This window comes from Tiliqua scincoides, chromosome 1 (genome assembly GCF_035046505.1).
Source record: "Tiliqua scincoides isolate rTilSci1 chromosome 1, rTilSci1.hap2, whole genome shotgun sequence".
Taxonomy (NCBI): Eukaryota; Metazoa; Chordata; class Lepidosauria; order Squamata; family Scincidae; genus Tiliqua; species Tiliqua scincoides.
Genome location: NC_089821.1, coordinates 98800770 through 98820252, shown reverse-complemented (window position 1 = coordinate 98820252; position 19483 = coordinate 98800770). Strand labels below are relative to the sequence as shown.

At 43.4% G+C, this 19483-nt stretch overlaps 1 protein-coding gene across 3 annotated transcripts in view; it reads right to left on the bottom strand.

The window, feature by feature from the left end:
* The window catches only part of TANC1 (tetratricopeptide repeat, ankyrin repeat and coiled-coil containing 1), a 180548-nt gene that overhangs the window by 97809 nt on the left and 63256 nt on the right, over nucleotides 1–19483 (bottom strand). Inside the window, exon 4 of one of the 3 annotated variants that reach the window (XM_066612033.1) lies at nucleotides 10218–10421. The exons of 1 other annotated variant lie outside the window; for it this stretch is intronic. In XM_066612033.1, coding sequence (XP_066468130.1) covers nucleotides 10218–10421 — 204 coding nt within the window. The remainder of the gene's footprint in view (nucleotides 1–10217; nucleotides 10422–19483) is intronic. One more of the 3 variants, XM_066612034.1, reaches the window with a different exon arrangement.

The following is a 19483-nucleotide window of genomic DNA, read 5'->3' as shown; positions in this document are numbered from 1 at the left end:
AAAGGAAAGTAGTGATAAATTGTTGTCTTTTGAAAACTTATTTAATAGGAGACTTTAATTTTAGTTAAAAAACTGGATTCTACTGACTTTGAAGTCCACTGAAATAAAGTCCAATACACTGTATTTGGCACAAGCATCACAAAGAGCATTTAATATTAGTTAGGCTTGTCAATACTGGCAACCCAAGGGTGTTGTGATCCAATTTCAACACAGCTATGAATTCTTGTTGACAAGGCCTTCTTTTCAAAGGCCAAGACATTTTTCCACAACCACACCTAATTCAAGTGGGACACTAAAATATAGGTATTAACTAAGTATAGGGAAGCTCTTTCATCTCAGAAAATACCATTTCTGCATACTTTATACTGCATATTTGAACTTTCATACTTTTAATTCAAGAGACAAGAAGACAGCAAAGAAAAAGTCTTTGCTTCACCTTCCACAACCCGCCCCCCCCCCCCGAAAATTAACATCCCTTGGTAATTCACCCTCCCTCACTCTTCCACTCTCCTCCATGCCTCTCATGATCTCAATCCTTAGGCCAGCTCTTCCCATCCTTCTCCTTCCCCATTCACCCTCTCCTCTTTATGATAAAGTATACCCACCCATTTATATATGAAGACACACTTAATGCCCAATCCTATGGACCTTTGGCGAGATCAGTTCTTCGAGTCTGCTGGCACAAAAGGTCAACATCTCCAGTGTGCTATGGGAGAGTCAGTGTGACTTGGGAGAGTCACCCAAGTATGTTGGCAGAGGGGGCAGTTCGTAGGTGGGGAGGTTCAGGGTGGGGAGAGCACAGGGCAAAATGGGGTGGGTCTCAACAGCAAAAGTGCTTATCAGATCCTATTCTCCACTTCCCAATCTGCCCCCTTTCTCTCCTCAGGCTTACACCATTTACATAACTGCACAAAGCTTCCAGTGGCCTCCTGGGAACTAAGTGCCTCCTGGGACAAAGTCCCAAGGTAAGACAGAGCAAGTTAAGTATCTTTGTGAGGAGAGGGAAGAAGAGGAGGAGGAGGTAAGTGTACTCTCTCATTTGTCTAACCTTTGTCTCATTTCTCTAACCTTAAATATACTTTTAAATTTAGTTTTTACCTAAAGTTAGTACTTAATCCATCCTGAGGAGGAAATTCTGAAGGTCCAGTAATTAGGGCCCAGGAGCTAGGTGAGGGCAATTCAAATAAGTGCTAGAGAGTACTACTTGGGAGTAAAAGCCGGAGGCAGAGGCACCTGGAAAATGAACAAAACAGAGAAGGAAAAAAGAGGAAAACAAGTCTTCTACTTTTATCTTAAAGTTTTACCTTAAACAGGGTTTTCACCTTAGTGTGTATGTTCTGCCAAGTTCAAAAACCCTAAAGTTAGTTCAATTTAAATTCAAAGTTAAGACTGGCTTGGGGTTAAATACAGTCCAGCAAAAGAGGACTGAATTAAGAAGGCAGGAATTTAGAAAGGGCAGCCAGCAAATTTAGCATAATAAGCTAACCTTTTAGGAATTTGCAAATTCAGGTACCCCATTAAGGAGTTTGCAATTGGGTAATCCCATCAACTGGCTTCTGCAGTTCCCAGGGCAGTAGTCAGTTCCCAGGGCTATTGTTTCCAGTTCCTGGGCCAGTACTCAGTTATCATTCCCTGATCTTTGGAGATCTTATCTGGGAAGGCCAGCCCTTTTCAAACAGCCAAGAGGGCAGTGGGAGGGGCTTGCTAAGAGGAAGTGGCACATGGCCTCCTTGGAACAATGGAACAAAGTGCCAAGTTAAAACAGAGTGAGTTAAGCATCTGCGCAAGTTCAGCAGCAGGGCAAGGAAGCCAGGGCCCCAGTCACTGCCTTACATTTTCCTTGAGAAGAGGGGCAGTAACCTTTCTTAAATCCCTAAGCAAAAAAACAAAAACACAAAATTATGCAGTCAGACAGGCAGCAGCGGGAGCTATCCAATGTTTTGCGCCGAGTGTCACATGTATGACTATATGCCTCTGGGGCATAAGTCATGGGTGTTTCCTTGGTGCAAGGAGCTCTAGGGACACAGGGATCGGGGTCTGCTCCCTTGAACCCCTGGTGGCAACCTGGAGAAGTAGGGGCAGGCAGAGAGGGACAACGGTGAGACTTCCAGGGATGTGCAGGCTTTATCGTGTCCTCAGGCGGGCAGCTCCCTGGCTGCCGGGGTAGGAAGTCTCAGGGCTGGAGGATGTCATTCTGGACAGGAGGGAAATGAGCCCCCGGGGGATTCTTCTTCATAGGACGGGCCCATATAAGGAGGGGGGTTGGGTGCTTCTTGTAGTGGGTGATTCAATTGTCAGAAACAGAGAGGAGGGTTCGTGATGGATGTGAGGACCACATAATTATTTGCCAGCCTTTTGCAAAGATTGCAGACATCACATTTCATCTAGATAGGTTGGCAGAGAATGCTAGGAAGAAGATAGCTTTCGTGGTGCATGTTGGCCCAACGACATGGGGAAATGTAGCTGGGAAGTCCCAGAGGCCAAATTTGGGCTGCTAAGTAGGGAGCTTAAAGCCAGGAGCCCAGGAGGTAGCATTCTCAGAAGTGCTACCTGTTACACGCGCAGGACCAGCTAGGCAGACGGAACTCAGGAGCTCAGGGGTCTCAATGCGTGGATGAAATGGTGGTGTTGGGAGAAGGGGTTTAGATTTGTTAGGTACTAGGGAACTTTTTGAGGCAGGCTGGACCTGTACAAGAGAGATGGGCTTCACTCAAACCAATAATGGAACCAGACTGCTGGTGCTTATCTTTAAAAAGGCGGCAGAGCAGCTTTAAACTGAAACCTGGGAGAAAGCCGATAGGGGCCATGTGGCATCGGGTTTGGAACTCCTCATCCCTATGAGATGATAATAGGGAGATTTGAGAACAACAACGTAGTGAAAGAATAGGAATTGGAAGCAGAAGCATGATGGGAAGTGATAGCCGGTCCAACAAAATAAGAGGCTGTAGGGATAAAGGAGCAAAAAAGCAGCCCATCTCAGAGGACTCCTTATACAAGTGCTAATGCCTCAAGTCTCCAAGCAAAGACGGGGGAACTGAAATGTTTGGTGGCTAGGGAAAACACTGATACAGTAGGTATAAAGGAAACCTGGTGGAATGAGGAGAATCAGTGGGATATTGCAATCCCATGCTAGAAGCTCTATTGGAGGGACAGGGAGGGGCATGTTGAAGATGGGGTAGCCATCTATGTTAAAGAAGGGTTAAAATCCAGCAGAGATGAAGACAAGTTCACCATAGAATCACAGTGGGTTAAATTACACAGGCCAACACACATTTTGCTTCCTTAAACGTTACACCAATTCCTGGGTATATTTGGGGTGCCGATTCCAAAAATGGCATCCGTTTTGCCCTATCACATCTAGTTTTGGAGACACGGCATAGTCTCTTTAGTCAATGGTTCAAGCAGCTTCCTCATGAGGAAGCCTACCCCATGGCTTCCTCATGAGGAAGCTGCTTGAACCATTCACTAATGAGGCTATACTATATCTTGAAAACTAGACGTAATAGGGCAAAACGGATGCCATTTTTGGAATCGGCACCCCAAGTTCATGTCAAACCAACATAAAGTTTGGGAAAAACTTTTCTGACCCTCAATTTTGTAGGCCTGTATTACCAGTTTTGAGGAGCATTGTAATAGTGGAGCTATCATTCTCTGGACCAGGGGTGCCCAAACCCTGGCCCGGGGCCACTTGCGGCCCTTGAGGACTCCCAATCCGGCTTGCAGGTAGCTCCCAGTCTCCAATGTGCCTCTGGTCCTCCGGAGACTTGATGGAGCCCTTGCTGTCCCAATGCAACTGCTCTCAGTGTGAGGGTGACAGTTTGACCTCTTGCATGAGCTGTGAATGAGGGCTCCCTCCACTGCTCGCTGTTTCTTGTCTGTGATGCAGCAGTAACAGTGAAGAAAAGGTCGGTTTTGCTTTGTATAAGAACTTTTATAGGCCTTGAGCCTTCATTCATTCATATAAGTTCCATCTCTAATATATTCATTTATGTAAATGTATGTAAATTTATTCAAATTTACATACTGCTCAACTGCATACTCATGAGTTGAGCAACTCATACTGCTCAACTGCTCTCAGCATGAGGGCGACTGCTTGACAGTAGCGGCAGCAAAGGAAAGACCAGCCTTGCTTTGTGCAAGGCCTTTTGTAGGCCTTGAGCTATTGCAAGACCTTCATTCATTCGTATAAGTTCATCTTTAATATATTCATTTACATATAAATAACGTATGTAAATTTATTCAAATTTTAAATGTAAATTAATTATTTTTTTCTCCAGCCCCCGACACAGTGTCAGAGAGATGATGTGGCCCTCCTGCCAAAAATTTTGGACACCCCTGCTCTGGACCAAAAACTTGACCTTAAAATGAGGAAACAGATCGGGGAGGCATCGAGGAGAGACAGGGTTGTAATCGTAGGGTATTTCAATTGTCCTCATATTGACTGAGTCAATTTGTGCTCTTGTAATGAAAGAGACCAGATTTCTTGACTTGCTAGATAACTGTGCCTTAGAGCAGCTAGTCATGGAGCCCACCAGAGGAGAGATGACTCTGCATTTAATATTGTGTGGTACTCAGGATCTGATTAGAGATGTAAATGTTACTGAACTGTTAGGGAACAGTGACCATGCTGCAATCTGTTTTGCCATGCATTTCAGGGGAGATGTGCACCAAGCACATCTGACACAAAAACCCTTGACTTCCAAACGACGGACTTCCCCCAAATGAAGAAACTAGTTAGGAAGAAGTTAAAAGGGAAAGTAAAAAGAGTCCAATCTCACCAGTGCACATGGAGGCCATTTAAAACAACAGTAAAAGAGGGCCAGCGGAAGTGTACACTGTAAAGAAAGAAGAGCTCGACTAAGTCCAGCAGGGTGCCCGCCTGGCTAAGGAGCAAAGTTAGAGAGGATGTAAAGGGCAAGGAAGCTTCCTTCCATAAATGGAAATCTTGCTCTAATGAGGAGAATAAAAAGGAACACAAAATCTGGCAAAAGAAATGTAAAAATGCAAAAGTTGTTTTGGGAGGCCAAGATAGACAATGAGGAGCATATGGCCAACAACATTAAGGGGAATAATAAAAGCTTCTTCAAATATGTTAGAAGTAGGAAACTCGCCAGAGAAGCGGTTGGCCTTCTGGAAGGTGAGAGAGGAAAAGGGGAGATAAAATGGGACTTGCAGATGACAGAGAAATTAAATGAGTTATTTGCATCTGTCTTCATGGCAGAAGACCTCAGGCAGATACCGCTGCCCAAACAGCACCTCCTGACTAAGGAATTAAGTCACAGAGGTTAAAAGAGAAAACATTTCAGACCTAATTGACAAAGATCAATAAGTCACCAGGCCCAGATGGCATCCACCCTAGAATTATTAAGGAACTGAAGAACGGTTGCTGATCTTTTGACTAAAATATGCAACTTGTCCCTTAAAATGGCCATGGTCCAGAGCAGGGGTGTCCAAAGTTTTTGGCAGGAGGGCCACATTATCTTTCTAACACTGTGTCGGGGGCTGGGGAAAAAAAGAATTAATTTACATTTAAAATTTGAATACATTTACTTAAATGAATATATTGGAGATGGAACTTTTATGAATGAATGAAGGTCTTGCAATAGCTCAAGGCCTATAAAAGGCCTTGCACAAAGCATCACAGAGGTGAAACAGCAAGCAGTGGAGAAAGCCCTCATCCCACAGCTCACGCGAGAGGTCAAACAGTCGCCCTCATGCTGAGACCAGTTGTGTGGGACTAGTGCGGGCTCCAACAAATCTCTGGAGGGCCAGAGGATCATTGGAGACTGGGGGCTCCCTGAGGGCCGCACTGAGAGGCCTCGAGGGCCGCATGCGGCCCCAGGGCCGGGGTTTGGGCACCCCTGGTCCAGAGGATGGAGGATAGCAAATGTCACGCTGATCTTTAAAAAAAGAAAGGAGAGGGGATCCAGGAAACTACAGGTTGGTCAGCCTAACATCTGTTTCAGGTGAGATGGTGGAATGTCTCATTAAAGATAAAATCTTAACACACAGACAAACAAGCCTTGCTGAGAGATAACCAGCATGGGTTCTGTAAGGGAAAGTCGTGCTCAAGAACCTTTTAGAATTCTCTGAAAGAATTCAAATACAGGCATGTAGATGCAGGAGAATCCATGATTATTATATATCTGGATTTTCAAAAGGCATTTGACACAGTCCCTCACCAAAGGCTGCTGAAAAAACTTCACAGTCAGGGAATAAGAGGGCAAATCCTCTCATAGATTAGGAACTGGTTGAGGACAAGGAAACAGAGAATGGGTGTCAACGGGCAATTTTCAAAGCAGAGAAAGGTGAAAAGCAATGTGCCTCAGCATCGGTCCTGGGACCGGTGCTTTTCAACCTGTTCATAAATGACCTGGCGACAGGGTTGAGCAGCAAGGTGGATGACACTAGACTTTTCTGAGTGGTAAAGATCAGAAGAGATAGTGAAGAGTTCTCAGAAGGATCTTTCCAAACTGGGAGAATGAGCAGCAAAATGGCACATGAGTTTCAATGTAACCTTGGGGTAAAAAATCAAAACTTCACATACAGGCTAATGGGTTCTGAGCTGTCTATGACAGATCAGGAGAGATCTTGGGGTGCTAGTGAACAGCTCAATGAAAGTGTCAACCCAATGTGCGGCAGCGATGAAGAAGGCTAATTCTATGCTTGGGATCATTAGAAAAGGTATTTAAAATAAAACTAAAATTATAGTGCCATTGTACAAATCCATGGTGAGGCCACACCTGGAGTACTGCGTCCAGTTCTGACTGCCATATCTCAAAAAGGATATCCCAGAGATGGAAAAGGTGCAAGAGAGAGCAACCAAAATGATTACTGGGCTGGGGCACCTTCCCTATGAGGAAAGGCTACAGCGATTGGGCCTCTTCAGTCTAGAAAAGAGGCACCTGAGGGGGGACATGATTGAGACATACAAAATCATGCAGGGGATGGACAAAGTAGAGAGAGAGATGCTCTTTTCCCTCTCACATAACACTAGAACCAGGGGACATCCATGAGAATTGAGAGTTGGGAGAATTAGGACTGACAGAAGAAAATATTTCTTTACCCAGCATGTAATTAGTTTGTGGAACTCCTTGCCACATGATGTAGTGACGGCATCTTGCCTGGATGCCTTTAAGAGGGGTTGGACAAATTTCTGGAGGAAAAGTTCATTATGGGTTACAAGTCATAGCAGATATGTGTAAGCTCTTGGTTTTAGAGGCAAGTTGCCTCTAATTGCCAGATGCAGGGGAGTGCACCAGGACACAGGTTGTGTCTGTTGTTTTTTGTGCTCCTTGAAGCATTTGGTGGGCCACTGTGAGATATAGGAAGCTAGACTAGATGAGCCCTTGGCCTGATCCAGTGGGGCTCTTCTTATGTTCTTAACTCCTTGCCACAGGATGTAGTGATGACATCTGGCCTGGATGCCTTTAAAAGGGGATTGGACAGATTTCTGGAGGAAAAGTCCATCACAGACCTTTGGCCTGATCCAGTAGTGCTCTTCTTATTTTCTTAACTGGCCAAGTGGTTTCACATAGTGGGTCCAAAATGACCCATAGGTCACCCACTCCACCACTGGATGCACCATGTACTCCATCAGTGTAGCTGCACCCTGTACAACCAGGAGGGAGAGGGGAGACTAGGCTACTATTCTTTTCTTCTCCTTAACAGCAGAAGGCATATCTGATATTTTTCACTTTTTTTTTACTCAGGAGGAGAATACCAATGTTTAAACAAGTATTCACGCTTCTTTATATTCACAGAGACAACACATGGCTGCAGAATCGAAACTTATCAACTAGACAGCATGCATAAATAAAATACCAATAGCAAATGCCTGAGGCAACTACCATTCAGAATTTGAAACCAGCAAAAGAACATATTACGTGGACAATGCAAGGGATGAAAAATGTATATATCTTAAAGCATGGTTGAAACAAAGAAAGTCCACATTTAAACTTCCTGTGTGAATAAATACTTCCCAATGCAGGGGACTGAAAGAGTAAGTCTTGATGTATTTGAGTTATGCACCCAGCAAAAATGGTTATTGGTTGACAAAAGGAAATAAGAACATATTTAAGACCACTGAAAGACTCAATAGTTAAAGTTTCGGTGTCACGAACTGTGTTTATGACTGCTATCAGAAAATGAATGCTATGTAACTACAGTGCCTACATGGACCTCTCCACATTGACACAGACTGTGGTACAAAGGACATATCCATAAATATTTTAGAATTAGGAACAGAGACCAACAGTAAGGACAGGAGATTCTGTTCCTTGTCAGAAACATATGCGCACGTGCACAGACACACAGACTCCTCATTGCTTTCTTGTCCTTTCACCACTATGTTTCAAAAAGGAAGATGGATTTCTTTAGGATCTAGACAGAGCTAGCATAAGTGGGTCACTCAACAGAAGTCAGATAAATGAAAGCCCTTTATATAGGGTGATCTATGCAAAATTACCCAGTCCTGCTAAACAATGTCAGTTGATTCTCTGGTTTAAGTGTGAACAGTATGAGACAAAAGGACTTACTGAAAAACACAAAAAAAATCTGGAAGTGAAATGTTATTAATAGTGTAAGAAGAAATATAATCTACAAATTATATTTGTTAAGAGCCAGGGTGGTGTAGTGGTTTGGGAGGTGGATTTAGACCTGGAAGATCCAGGTTTTAATCCCGCCTTAGCCATGAAGCTTCCTGGATGACCTTGGGCCAGTCACTTTCTCTCAGCCTCACCTACCTCACAGGGTTGCTGTACAAAAGGACAAAAGGAGGTGAATGCTGTGTAAACCGCCCTGAGCTCTGCGGAGGAAGGGCAGTATAAAAATTGAAAAAAAAAAATCTGGGGAGAAAAATGCTTTTTGGTACAGACTACATAAATTAAAGTTAACTATACCATGAATTCAAGCACTAGTGCAAGATATTTTAAAATGATCGTTTTTGCTTCTTTCATTTTTACCCTAGCCTTACTCCAGAGTTAGGTAGCATATACAGTGTGTTCCTCTCCATTTTATCCTCACAGCAACTGAGAGGGAGACTAGTAAGAGTAATGCAATAAATGTCATGGTCAAGCAAGTATTTCAATCCAGGTCTCCCATATTCAAAATCTAATATTCCAGCCATTATATCACACTGATCTGACAATGTTCATGCATTTTTAAATGCCTTGGATAGGCTTGCATGCTGCCTAAGTGCTTGTCGTGAACTGAAAAATTAAATGTGAAAAATTAAACACACACAATTTAGGAATAAGTTGCCTAATGTATCTTTTATGCACACTCCTCTCTATGCTTACAGAGTTAGAAAACCAAGATACTTCATTTTACTGATAAGATAAACTTGTAATATCATTAGTACTTTGCTAGTGAAAAATCATTGGGAAAAACCAAGAACAGATCTCAGAAACCTGGCTAACTTCATCAAATGCTTAAGCCCTGAGGTCAGATGGTATCAAAGTGATGCTGGAATGACTTCAGTATGCTGATAAAAGGGAGACCAGTAGCTACACCTTATTTAGTAAGCTATGTACACTGACATTTCCTTGTTGCTACAAAACAAAAACTTTCAAGAGATGTTATAAAAAACTTGAATACCAATCTTTTCCTTTCCATATTATATTACATCTACTTGTCAACCTAAATGTGCAAGAAAGCTCTTCAGAAATCATTTTCAGAATGAAAAACTTCCCCTTTCTTCCAAATGTAGAAACAAACATCAAAGGGTTCAATACATTGAAAAAAATGATGCTTTACAATGTTTGACAAAATCAGAACAATGTGTGCAAAATCAGAACCTAGAGGGATGAGCCAAATACTGCACTCAACTGTCTTATGGGGGGAGGGGGGAGAATAAATTATATATGAGAGAGAAAGATAAAAATTAAAAAACACACTACTTCCACTTCTCGCACATTCTATATAGGCGCATATGTACAGCTACCCTCTTCTACCACAACATATACAAACTAATCATTCAGGTGCTATTTCAGGTACATAGGCAAGCCATCCACATGATGACTGCTAAAATCTGGAGATAATTCATATAAGCCATTTTATCTGCAACACAGGCAACAAGATAACTAGGAAATCAGAACAATGACAGCAACTGAACCACAGCTATAGAATTTGACTTCTAAAAGGAAATGTGTAGGTTAACAGTCATTTGGAAACTACAAGTATCATAGAGCAAAAATTGAAAGACTGTTTTAAATTACCTGGGGACTTTTTGCTTGCTCTTGACTGCATCAAGTAGGCATGACGGGGCAGCAAAGGTGATGATGGCAAAGACATTGAGACTCCCTTAGCCAAGTTCATTCTGTGTACATCTTCAGACACAAGTTGGATACCACTGGGAAAATCTACATTGCAGCCAGATGTAGTGATGATCTGTAATGCACTTTCTGAGCATGAATCACCTACTAGGGAAAAAAAGATTGCTATAAAACAAATACAAATACTGACTGCACAAATCCTATAAAAAGTACCAGTGATACTTGTACAGCTTGGCCAAAGGGGGAAAAACTCATGAGTCAAGTTTTACTGTAGGAAGAAATAGAGCAAAGGCTGTATTTAGTGTTGCTAGATGTTTATTATAGACAAGAACTCCAAAGAAAAATGCGAATAGATCAGCAGAACAAAATCTTGTTTCCCATTATAATATCATTACAAAAAAAAGCAGCTGTTAAGTTTTTCTACAATGAAGTTATCTGATCAATCCTATCTCCCTTCCCTGCTAGTGTTAACTAACACTGTGCTGGCAAAGCTGATTTATGGCAGTTGCAAAGCAGCCTTCACCAACACACACTGCAGGCCCTTTAGTGGGAAGGCGGGAATGGCCTCCTGTTAGCCTGCAGATCCGCAAAAGACAAGACAGAGCAAGTAAGCCCGTGCAGGGGATTGGAGGAAGGTGGTTGAACGGGGCAGGGCAGAACGAGGTGGGAAGGAAGGGGGGATCAGGTCCAAGAGGGGGCAGGATCAGCAGCAGCGGTGCATGCCAAATCCCCTTCCTTGGCCTGATCTGCCTTCCAAGGACAACACGGACTTGCACCAGCACAAATCTGAGTGGACACATAGCAGCTGCTGGGGTTTACCCCAGGACAAGGGGAGACCTCCAGCAGCATAAAATCCCCTGCAGTATACAGCAGAAGGTGCGCTAGCACCACTGCATAGTCACACAGGGATTTAGATAGCATTGGGCTGCCCATTGCCATATCAGGTAGCAATCATGTTTTAATACCCTTCACATCTTGTTGTATTAAGAACAGGTGATTAGCTTAGGTCAGAAACAGCGCTGAAAAGGACCTATCATTCAAAGTGCCATGATGGAAGTGGGATATCGGCTCAAATTAAAAGATAGTTTTTAAATGACCTTTTCCTTTTCTTTTCCACTCACAATCAATTGCAAATGTTAAATCCCATCAGTAAAGTAGCCAGGCTGACTGATTCCTGGGGCCAAGTGATGCTATGACAATCTCATAAGAACATAAGAACAGCCCCACTGGATCAGGCCATAGGCCCATCTAGTCCAGCTTCCTGTATCTCACAGCAGCCCACCAAATGCCCCAGGGAGCACACCAGATAACAAGAGACCTCATCCTGGTGCCCTCCCTTGCATCTGGCATTCTGACATAGCCCATTTCTAAAATCTGGAGGTTGCACATACACATCATGGCTTGTAACCCATAATGGATTTTTCCTCCAGAAACTTGTCCAATCCCCTTTTAAAGGTGTCCAGGCCAGAAACAATCACCACATCCTGTGGCAAGGAGTCCCACAGATCAACCACACGCTGAGTAAAGAAATATTTTCTTTTGTCTGTCCTAACTCTCCCAACACTCAATTTTAGTGGATGTCCCCTGGTTCTGGTGTTATGTGAGAGTGTAAAGAGCATTTCTCTATCCACTCTGTCCATCCCATGCATAATTCTGTATGTCTCAATCATGTCCCCCCTCAGCTGCCTCTTTTCTAGGCTGAAGAGGCCCAAACGCCGTAGCCTTTCCTCATAAGGAAGGTGCCCCAGCCTAGCAATCATCTTAGTCGCTCTCTTTTGCACCTTTTCCATTTCCACTATGTCTTTTTTGAGATGCGGCGACCAGAACTGGACACAATACTCCAGGTGTGACCTTACCATCGATTTGTACAACGGCATTATAATATTAGCTGTTTTGTTCTCAATACCTTTTCTAATGATCCCAAGCATAGAATCGGCCTTCTTCACTGTCGCCACACATTGGGTCGACACTTTCATCGACCTGTCCACCACCACCCCAAGATCTCTCTCCTGATCTGTCAGACAGCTCAGAACCCATCAGCCTGTATGTGAAGTTTTGATTTTTTGCCCCAATGTGCATGACCTTACACTTACTGACACTGAAGCGCATCTGCCATTTTGCTGCCCATTCTGCCAGTCTGGAGAGATCCTTCTGGAGCTCCTCACAATCACTTCTGGTCTTCACCACTCGGAAAAGTTTAGTGACGTCTGCAAACTTGGCCACCTCACTGCTCAACCCTTTCTCCAGGTCGTTTATGAACAGGTTGAAAAGCACCAGTCCCAGGACAGATCCTTGGGGCACACCGCTTTTCACTTCTCTCCATTGTGAAAATTGCCCATTGACAACCGCTCTCTGTTTCCTGGTCCTCAACCAGTTCTCAATCTATGAGAGGACCTGTCCTCTAATTCCCTGACTGTGGAGTTTTTTCAGTAGCCTTTGGTAAGGGACCATGTCGAACGCCTTCTGAAAGTCCAGATATATAATGTCTACGGGTTCTCCCACATCCACATGCCTGTTGACCTTTTCAAAGAATTCTATAAGGTTCGTGAGGCAAGACTTACCCTTACAGAAGCCATGCTGATTCTCCCTCAGCAAGGCCTGTTCGTCTATGTCATTGTGTCACTCCCCACACCTGCACTGTTACCCCCACACATGCATGGCCCTGGTCCCAGAAATGGCTCCATTTGGAGCCATATGGGATCAACGGTGGGTTGGAGCCAGGTAAGGGCTGCCACCCCCCAAGAAGAGATGGAAGAAAACTGCCACTCTGCCATAGGGAGAGACAGAAGGTACCCCCTGCACCCGCCTTAGCTATGCCACTAAATCGCATTGCCTAATTTCATTTCTCCTCTAAAATATTAGTTAGGACCAACGAAGAATGTTCTTAGTACTCATTGTCAAGTTAACATGACCTTCCCCCTGCCCCCTCCAAAAAAACTGTAGATATGTATTTAGGGACCATCACCTCAGAGAGAATTCCCATCCTTTTTATTAGCCTAAGACTTCAACTACAACCTATGTACACTTCGGTCTCATTAAAACTAAATGGAACTTCCAAGTAAATAGGCATATGATCTGTCCCCACTTCACTTCTGTCCCCAAGTGAGAATGTCAAGTGGCATTAAGTACATTGTTGAGAAAATAACCAGTCTGGTGTGCAAGCATCAGCACATACATCTTTTAGCTGAACACAATTTTAATATACCATATTCATTCTACTCATCTCTCACACAGTAATCTTCCATTAAAGAGATTAGGTCCACAAACGTGTAGATTCATCAGATGGTCCCATAACATTCACAGCATCCCTCCTTGCAGCAAGCCACTGTGTCCTACTGGCCAACTGCATGTTCCCTCACATACATAGTTCATACCATCACTACAGTTTTGGCTTGTTTTAAGCACCCCAATCCTAAACAAGATATACATAAGTCTCACTATCATCGCTTAACAAATGCATGTTTCCATTTGATATGATGTTATTACTTATGAGAAAAAAGTCAGGCAGCATAGGTCTACTATACAATAGAAAGAAACAACACGTCAAAATTTGTATCTTATCCTTGCACTCTCATATTTTCAATGATTTCTTGTATATTATCTTCAAAATACAGGGTTAACAAACTAGTATCAGAGAGCAAGGAATAAGAAACATACACTGTATCGTCATGTACAATAAAGGAAAAGAGGGCCTTGGATCAAAAGGAGAAGAAAGATTTCTCTGCTCACAAAAGAGCATTGTGTGAAAAAAAAGTGGCCACAGGTCCTTCAATTTGTGCAAGCCCTTGTACAAGACTTTACTGCTAAGTACTTAGTTCACAACAATAGAAAGCCACTCAACTAGCAGAACATGAATTTGATTATCTGCTATTTGCTCTAAGGAACTAGCATACAATAACATAGCGTCTTTGTCTATGTAGGATGCTCTGTTCGGGGCTTAACAGCCATGGCTCAATAGCCATTTCATGACTATATTGTACTCTCCATTAAATTTGCAAATCCCTTCCCCCCCTCCCAGTCTTATATTCCAAGACTTATCCCTAGTTCTTCTCTTCTGCCTAAGAAATACTTTTATTTTCAACTTGATCTCTCTCGGCATGCTTGATTTCAACCATTAAACTGCTGCAAAAACCCATCCCAGTAGCAGAGCATATGCTTTGTGCCAAGACTGTCCCCGATTCAACCCTTTACACCTCTAAGCTAGGCATGATTCAAGACACTGAAAGTTCATAACCCCTTGCCTAACAATCTAAAATGCTTACAAACAAAACAGAGACGGGGCAAAGGTGGACGGAGGTTAGCGAGTAAAGTAAAAGGATGCTGTGTATAGTCCAGGCATTAAAGCACCAATGTTTACACAGCTTTAAAGTAGTCTCACTTACATGTCTTGTGAAAACCTTAGCAACAAGGTCAATACTTTGAAATTAAGTTTAGCCATATTAGCATATTGCTCTCTTGTCTCAAAGAAACTTTAGGAGAGTGTCTTTTCCTGTGTGAAACATCAGAATTCAAAAGGTTTTTCAGTCAATGTCTTGTTGTTAAATTATCCTCTCTCCCCCTTTCGCTTGCTTTCTCTCACATTAATTTGAAGTCTTTGGCACATTTATAAATATTTGGTTACGCACAATCCACTGTAGCGTCCTACATATTGTAGTGACTCTTGTATTTCCAAGAATTATATGACCCAACCAATACTGAAGTGTCAGCAGTAGTCATAACAACTACCCTAGGTGACTAAGTGTCTTAACAAACAAAGATGCATTTTCCGCAGATTTAGCAATTTCTTCACTGTGGCTGTACTTAAGTTTGAATACCACTACACCATGCTATAATTAGATGATCATTTGCTTTTAAAGTGAAATAAGAGGTTCAATAACGGGAAGTAGCACGTAACTGTTTTAAGAAAGCCACAGTTCAAGGAAACAGTAGTTGAAGGTTTTAACATTTGTAGATTTGTACCTCAACATATTTTTGTACAACTGGCAGACAAACCCCCTGTCCATGTCCAAATTAGTTCCTCAAAAAACATCTGAAAACAAAAAAAGGTTAACAAGACTCCTCAAAACACAATGAACTGTTCAGTACCAACATGTATGCACATTTATTGCAACTTTAACCATCCACAATTGAAAATGTTGCTTGCATACAGACAACAAAGTCCCAAATGTTAGTTCTCACAGATAATCCCTCCATTGGTTTCTGTTTATACCAAAGTATTTCAAATCATTCACATGGTATCTGACAAGGAGATCTATTAATCTAAACGATGAGTGGCTTTATGTATTACCACACAGATTGCTTTGTAAAAGGCATGCATAATACAAGCTGTTCAATTATTAGTCAAAAGCCTTGGTGACTACAACATGAACAAAGAAAGTTGACGCCCACGGTATCTGCATATATCTGAAGTATTAAAAATATAGTTTAACCAAATAAGTAAACAAAATAAGTAACCAAGATGACCAACACTTGAATCTCATTGGCAAACTGGACATTAAAAATGATCATTTAATGTGTTACAGCAATTTTTTCAGCAATAACCTGTAAAAGTACTAAGTTACAAAGAAATGAATTGATTGTGAACTGCCACTAGAAGGAGACAGACAATACAATTAAAAACCTTATTAAAAATGAGACACAAATTAAAAGAATAATTGATTTATTCCGTTCTGCCTCACTGTGCTGATGTAGGGTGACCCAACAATCACCTGGTGCACCAGGCTTCCTCAAACACTCCTGGGTTCAGGGGAAGATTTAGGCATGCCACAACAATCTGTCCTGACTGTCACTGCCCTGTTAGTATCAAGGAGGGATTTGGGAAGGCTCCCTCTGGAGCCTTTGACATTAACCTTTTAACCTGAGCTCTTCTCAATACTGAAGTTGGTTATGGACGGAGTCAAAGGTTTGCCCAATTCATCTGTATACATCACTGCCCTTCCTATTTAGTAGGTGTCCTTCCTATTTAGTGAGGTGGCGAAGTTTGCAGACGACACCAAACTTTTCCGAGTGGTGAAGAACAGAAGTGATTGTGAGGAGCTCCAGAAGGATCTCTCCAGACTGGCAGAATGGGCAGCAAAATGGCAGACGCGCTTCAATGTCAGTAAGTGTAAGGTCATGCACATTGGGGCAAAAAATCAAAACTTCACGTATAGGCTGATGGGTTCTGAGCTGTCTGTGACAGATCCGGAAAGAGATCTTGGGGTGGTGGCGGACAGGTCGATGAAAGTGTCGACCCAGTGTGCGGCAGCGGTAAAGAAGGCCAATTCTATGCTTGGGATCATTAGAAAAGGTATTGAGAACAAAACAGCTAATATTATAATGCCGTTGTACAAATCGATGGTAAGGTCACACCTGGAGTACTGTGTCCAGTTCTGGTCGCCACATCTCAAAAAAGACATAGTGGAAATGGAAAAGGTGTAAAAGAGAGTGACTAAGATGATTGCTAGGCTGGGGCACCTTCCTTATGAGGAAAGGCTACGGCGTTTGGGCCTCTTCAGCCTAGAAAAGAGATACCTGAGGGGGGACATGATTGAGACATACAAAATTATGCAGGGGATGGACAGAGTGGATAGAGAAATGCTCTTTACACTCTCACATAACACCAGAACCAGGGGACATCCACTAAAATTAAGTGTTGGCAGAGTTAGGACAGATAAAAGAAAATATTTCTGTAGTCAGCGTGTGGTTGGTCTGTGGAACTCCTTGCCACAGGATGTGGTGATTGTTTCTGGCCTGGACACCTTTAAAAGGGGATTGGACAAGTTTCTGGAGGAAAAATCCATTATGGGTTACAAGCCATGATGTGTATGCGCAACCTCCTGATTTTAGAAATGGGCTATGTCAGAATGCCAGATGCAAGGGAGGACACCAGGATGAGGTCTCTTGTTATCTGGTGTGCTCCCTGGGGCATTTGGTGGGCCGCTGTGAGATACAGAAATCTGGACTAGATGGGCCTATGGCCTGATCCAGTGGGGCTGTTCTTATGTTCTTAGTATGGGGCATTAAAACATAGTCTACAGTGGAGGAAATACATTCAGCTGAGCACTCCCGCAAGACTATTACAAAATATCCTTCCTGCAACATTCTTTTTTGATCCATGGCAATGTTTAAGAAAAAGAAACATTTTGCAGTGGAAACTGAACACAGCACTACACATTCATAATGCGTACATTAACTTTCTGTAAGCCTCTCTTTTTTTAAAAGCTGTGTTGAAAGTCCTGGGATCCAACAGCCAGACTCTATCTTAGCCAGGCAGTCTTCGTTGTGATATCCTGGGCTCAACTGATCTTTCTGGAGGAAAACACTGGCTCAGAATGTTAACTTTCAAAGCATCACTCTGCTTGAATTGCACTGTTTCTGGGAGAAGATGATCATACTTTGTTCCCCAATTAGTTTAAAGCACCTGTTTGCCCATCTGAGTTTGAAAATTGACTCAGTGCTAACATGACAACTTACAGTGAGTTATTCAGTCACAGTGCAGATTCTCCCAACTCTGCAGATTAACAGCCCAATTGTATAACTCCCTGCATGGCAATGCAGCAGCATTAACATGGCATCCAGTGCAGCCCATGGGGGAGTTTTCACAGCCCTTGGGGGAGAACTTCTTGGGATAAGAGACCATTTATACTCTTGTCCCAGGGAGAAATCCCTACTGCTGCAATATCTGCACCAGCAATATCACTTGTCATATCAGCAATATCAATATCAACAATATCAATATCAATATCAGCAATATCACTGGCTCTTCAACCTCTCCAGACTGAGAGCAAAGTCCAAAGTTCAGCTGAAATGTCTGTGTGACTTCCTCTTTGCCGACGATGCAGCTGTCACTACCCACTCTGCCAAAGATCTCCAGCAGCTCATGGATCATTTTAGCAAGGCCTGTCAAGATTTTGGACTGACGATCAGCCTGAAGAAAACACAGGTCATGGTTCAGGATGTGGACTCACCTCCCTGCATTACAATCTCTGCGCATGAACTGGAGGTTGCCCATGACTTTGTGTACCTTGGCTCAACGATCTCCGACACTCTTTCTCTTGATACCGAGCTAAACAAACGCATCAGTAAAGCAGCTACCACGTTTTCCAGACTCACAAAGAGAGTCTGGTCCAACAAGAAGCTGACGGAACATACCAAGATCCAGGTCTACAGAGCTTGCGTCCTGAGTACACTTCTGTACTGCAGCGAGTCATGGACTCTTCGCTCACAACAGGAGAGGAAACTGAACGCTTTCCACATGCACTGCCTCCAATGCATTCTCGGCATCACCTGGCAGGACAAAGTTCCAAACAACACAGTCCTGGAACGTGCTGGAATCCCTAGCATGTATGCACTGCTGAAACAGAGACGCATGCGTTGGCTCGGTCATGTCGTGAGAATGGATGATGGCCGGATCCCAAAGGATCTCCTCTATGGAGAACTCGTGCAGGGAAAGCGTCCTACAGGCAGACCACAGCTGTGGTACAAGGATATCTGCAAGAGGGATCTGAAGGCCTTAGGAATGGACCTTGACAGATGGGAAACCTTTGCTTCTGAGCATCCCGCTTGGAGGCAGGCTGTGCAGCATGGCCTCTCCCAGTGTGAAGAGACACTTGCCCAACAGACTGAGGCAAAGAGGGAAGGCCCATAGCCAGGGAGACAGACCAGGGACAGACTACACTTGCTCCCAATGTGGAAGGGATTGTTACTCCCAAATCGGCCTGTTCAGCCACACTAGATACTGTTCCAGAACCACCATTCAGAGCACGATACCATAGTCTTCTGAGACTGAAAGATGCCACCCCCTATTTCATTGCAGGCGATACAAGGACATCTGCAAGAGGGATCTGAAGGCCTCAGGAGTGGACCTCAACAAGTGGAAACCCTGGCCTCTGAGCGGCCCGCTTGGAGGCAGGCTGTGCAGCATGGCCTTTCCCAGTTTGAAGAGACACTTGGCCAGCAGTCTGAGGCTAAGAGGCAAAGAAGGAAGGCCCATAGCCAGGGAGACAGACCAGGGACAGACTGCACTTGCTCCAGTGTGGAAGGGATTGTCACTCCCGAATTGGCCTTTTCAGCCACACTAGACGCTGTTCCAGAACCACCATTCAGAGCGCGATACCATAGTCTTTCGAGACTGAAGGTTGCCTACTAAATGTGTGTGCACCATGAAGGCTGATTGGGCCTGGGGAGGGGGTTAGGATTCAGTGGGCACTGCTACTGTTGATCCCGCT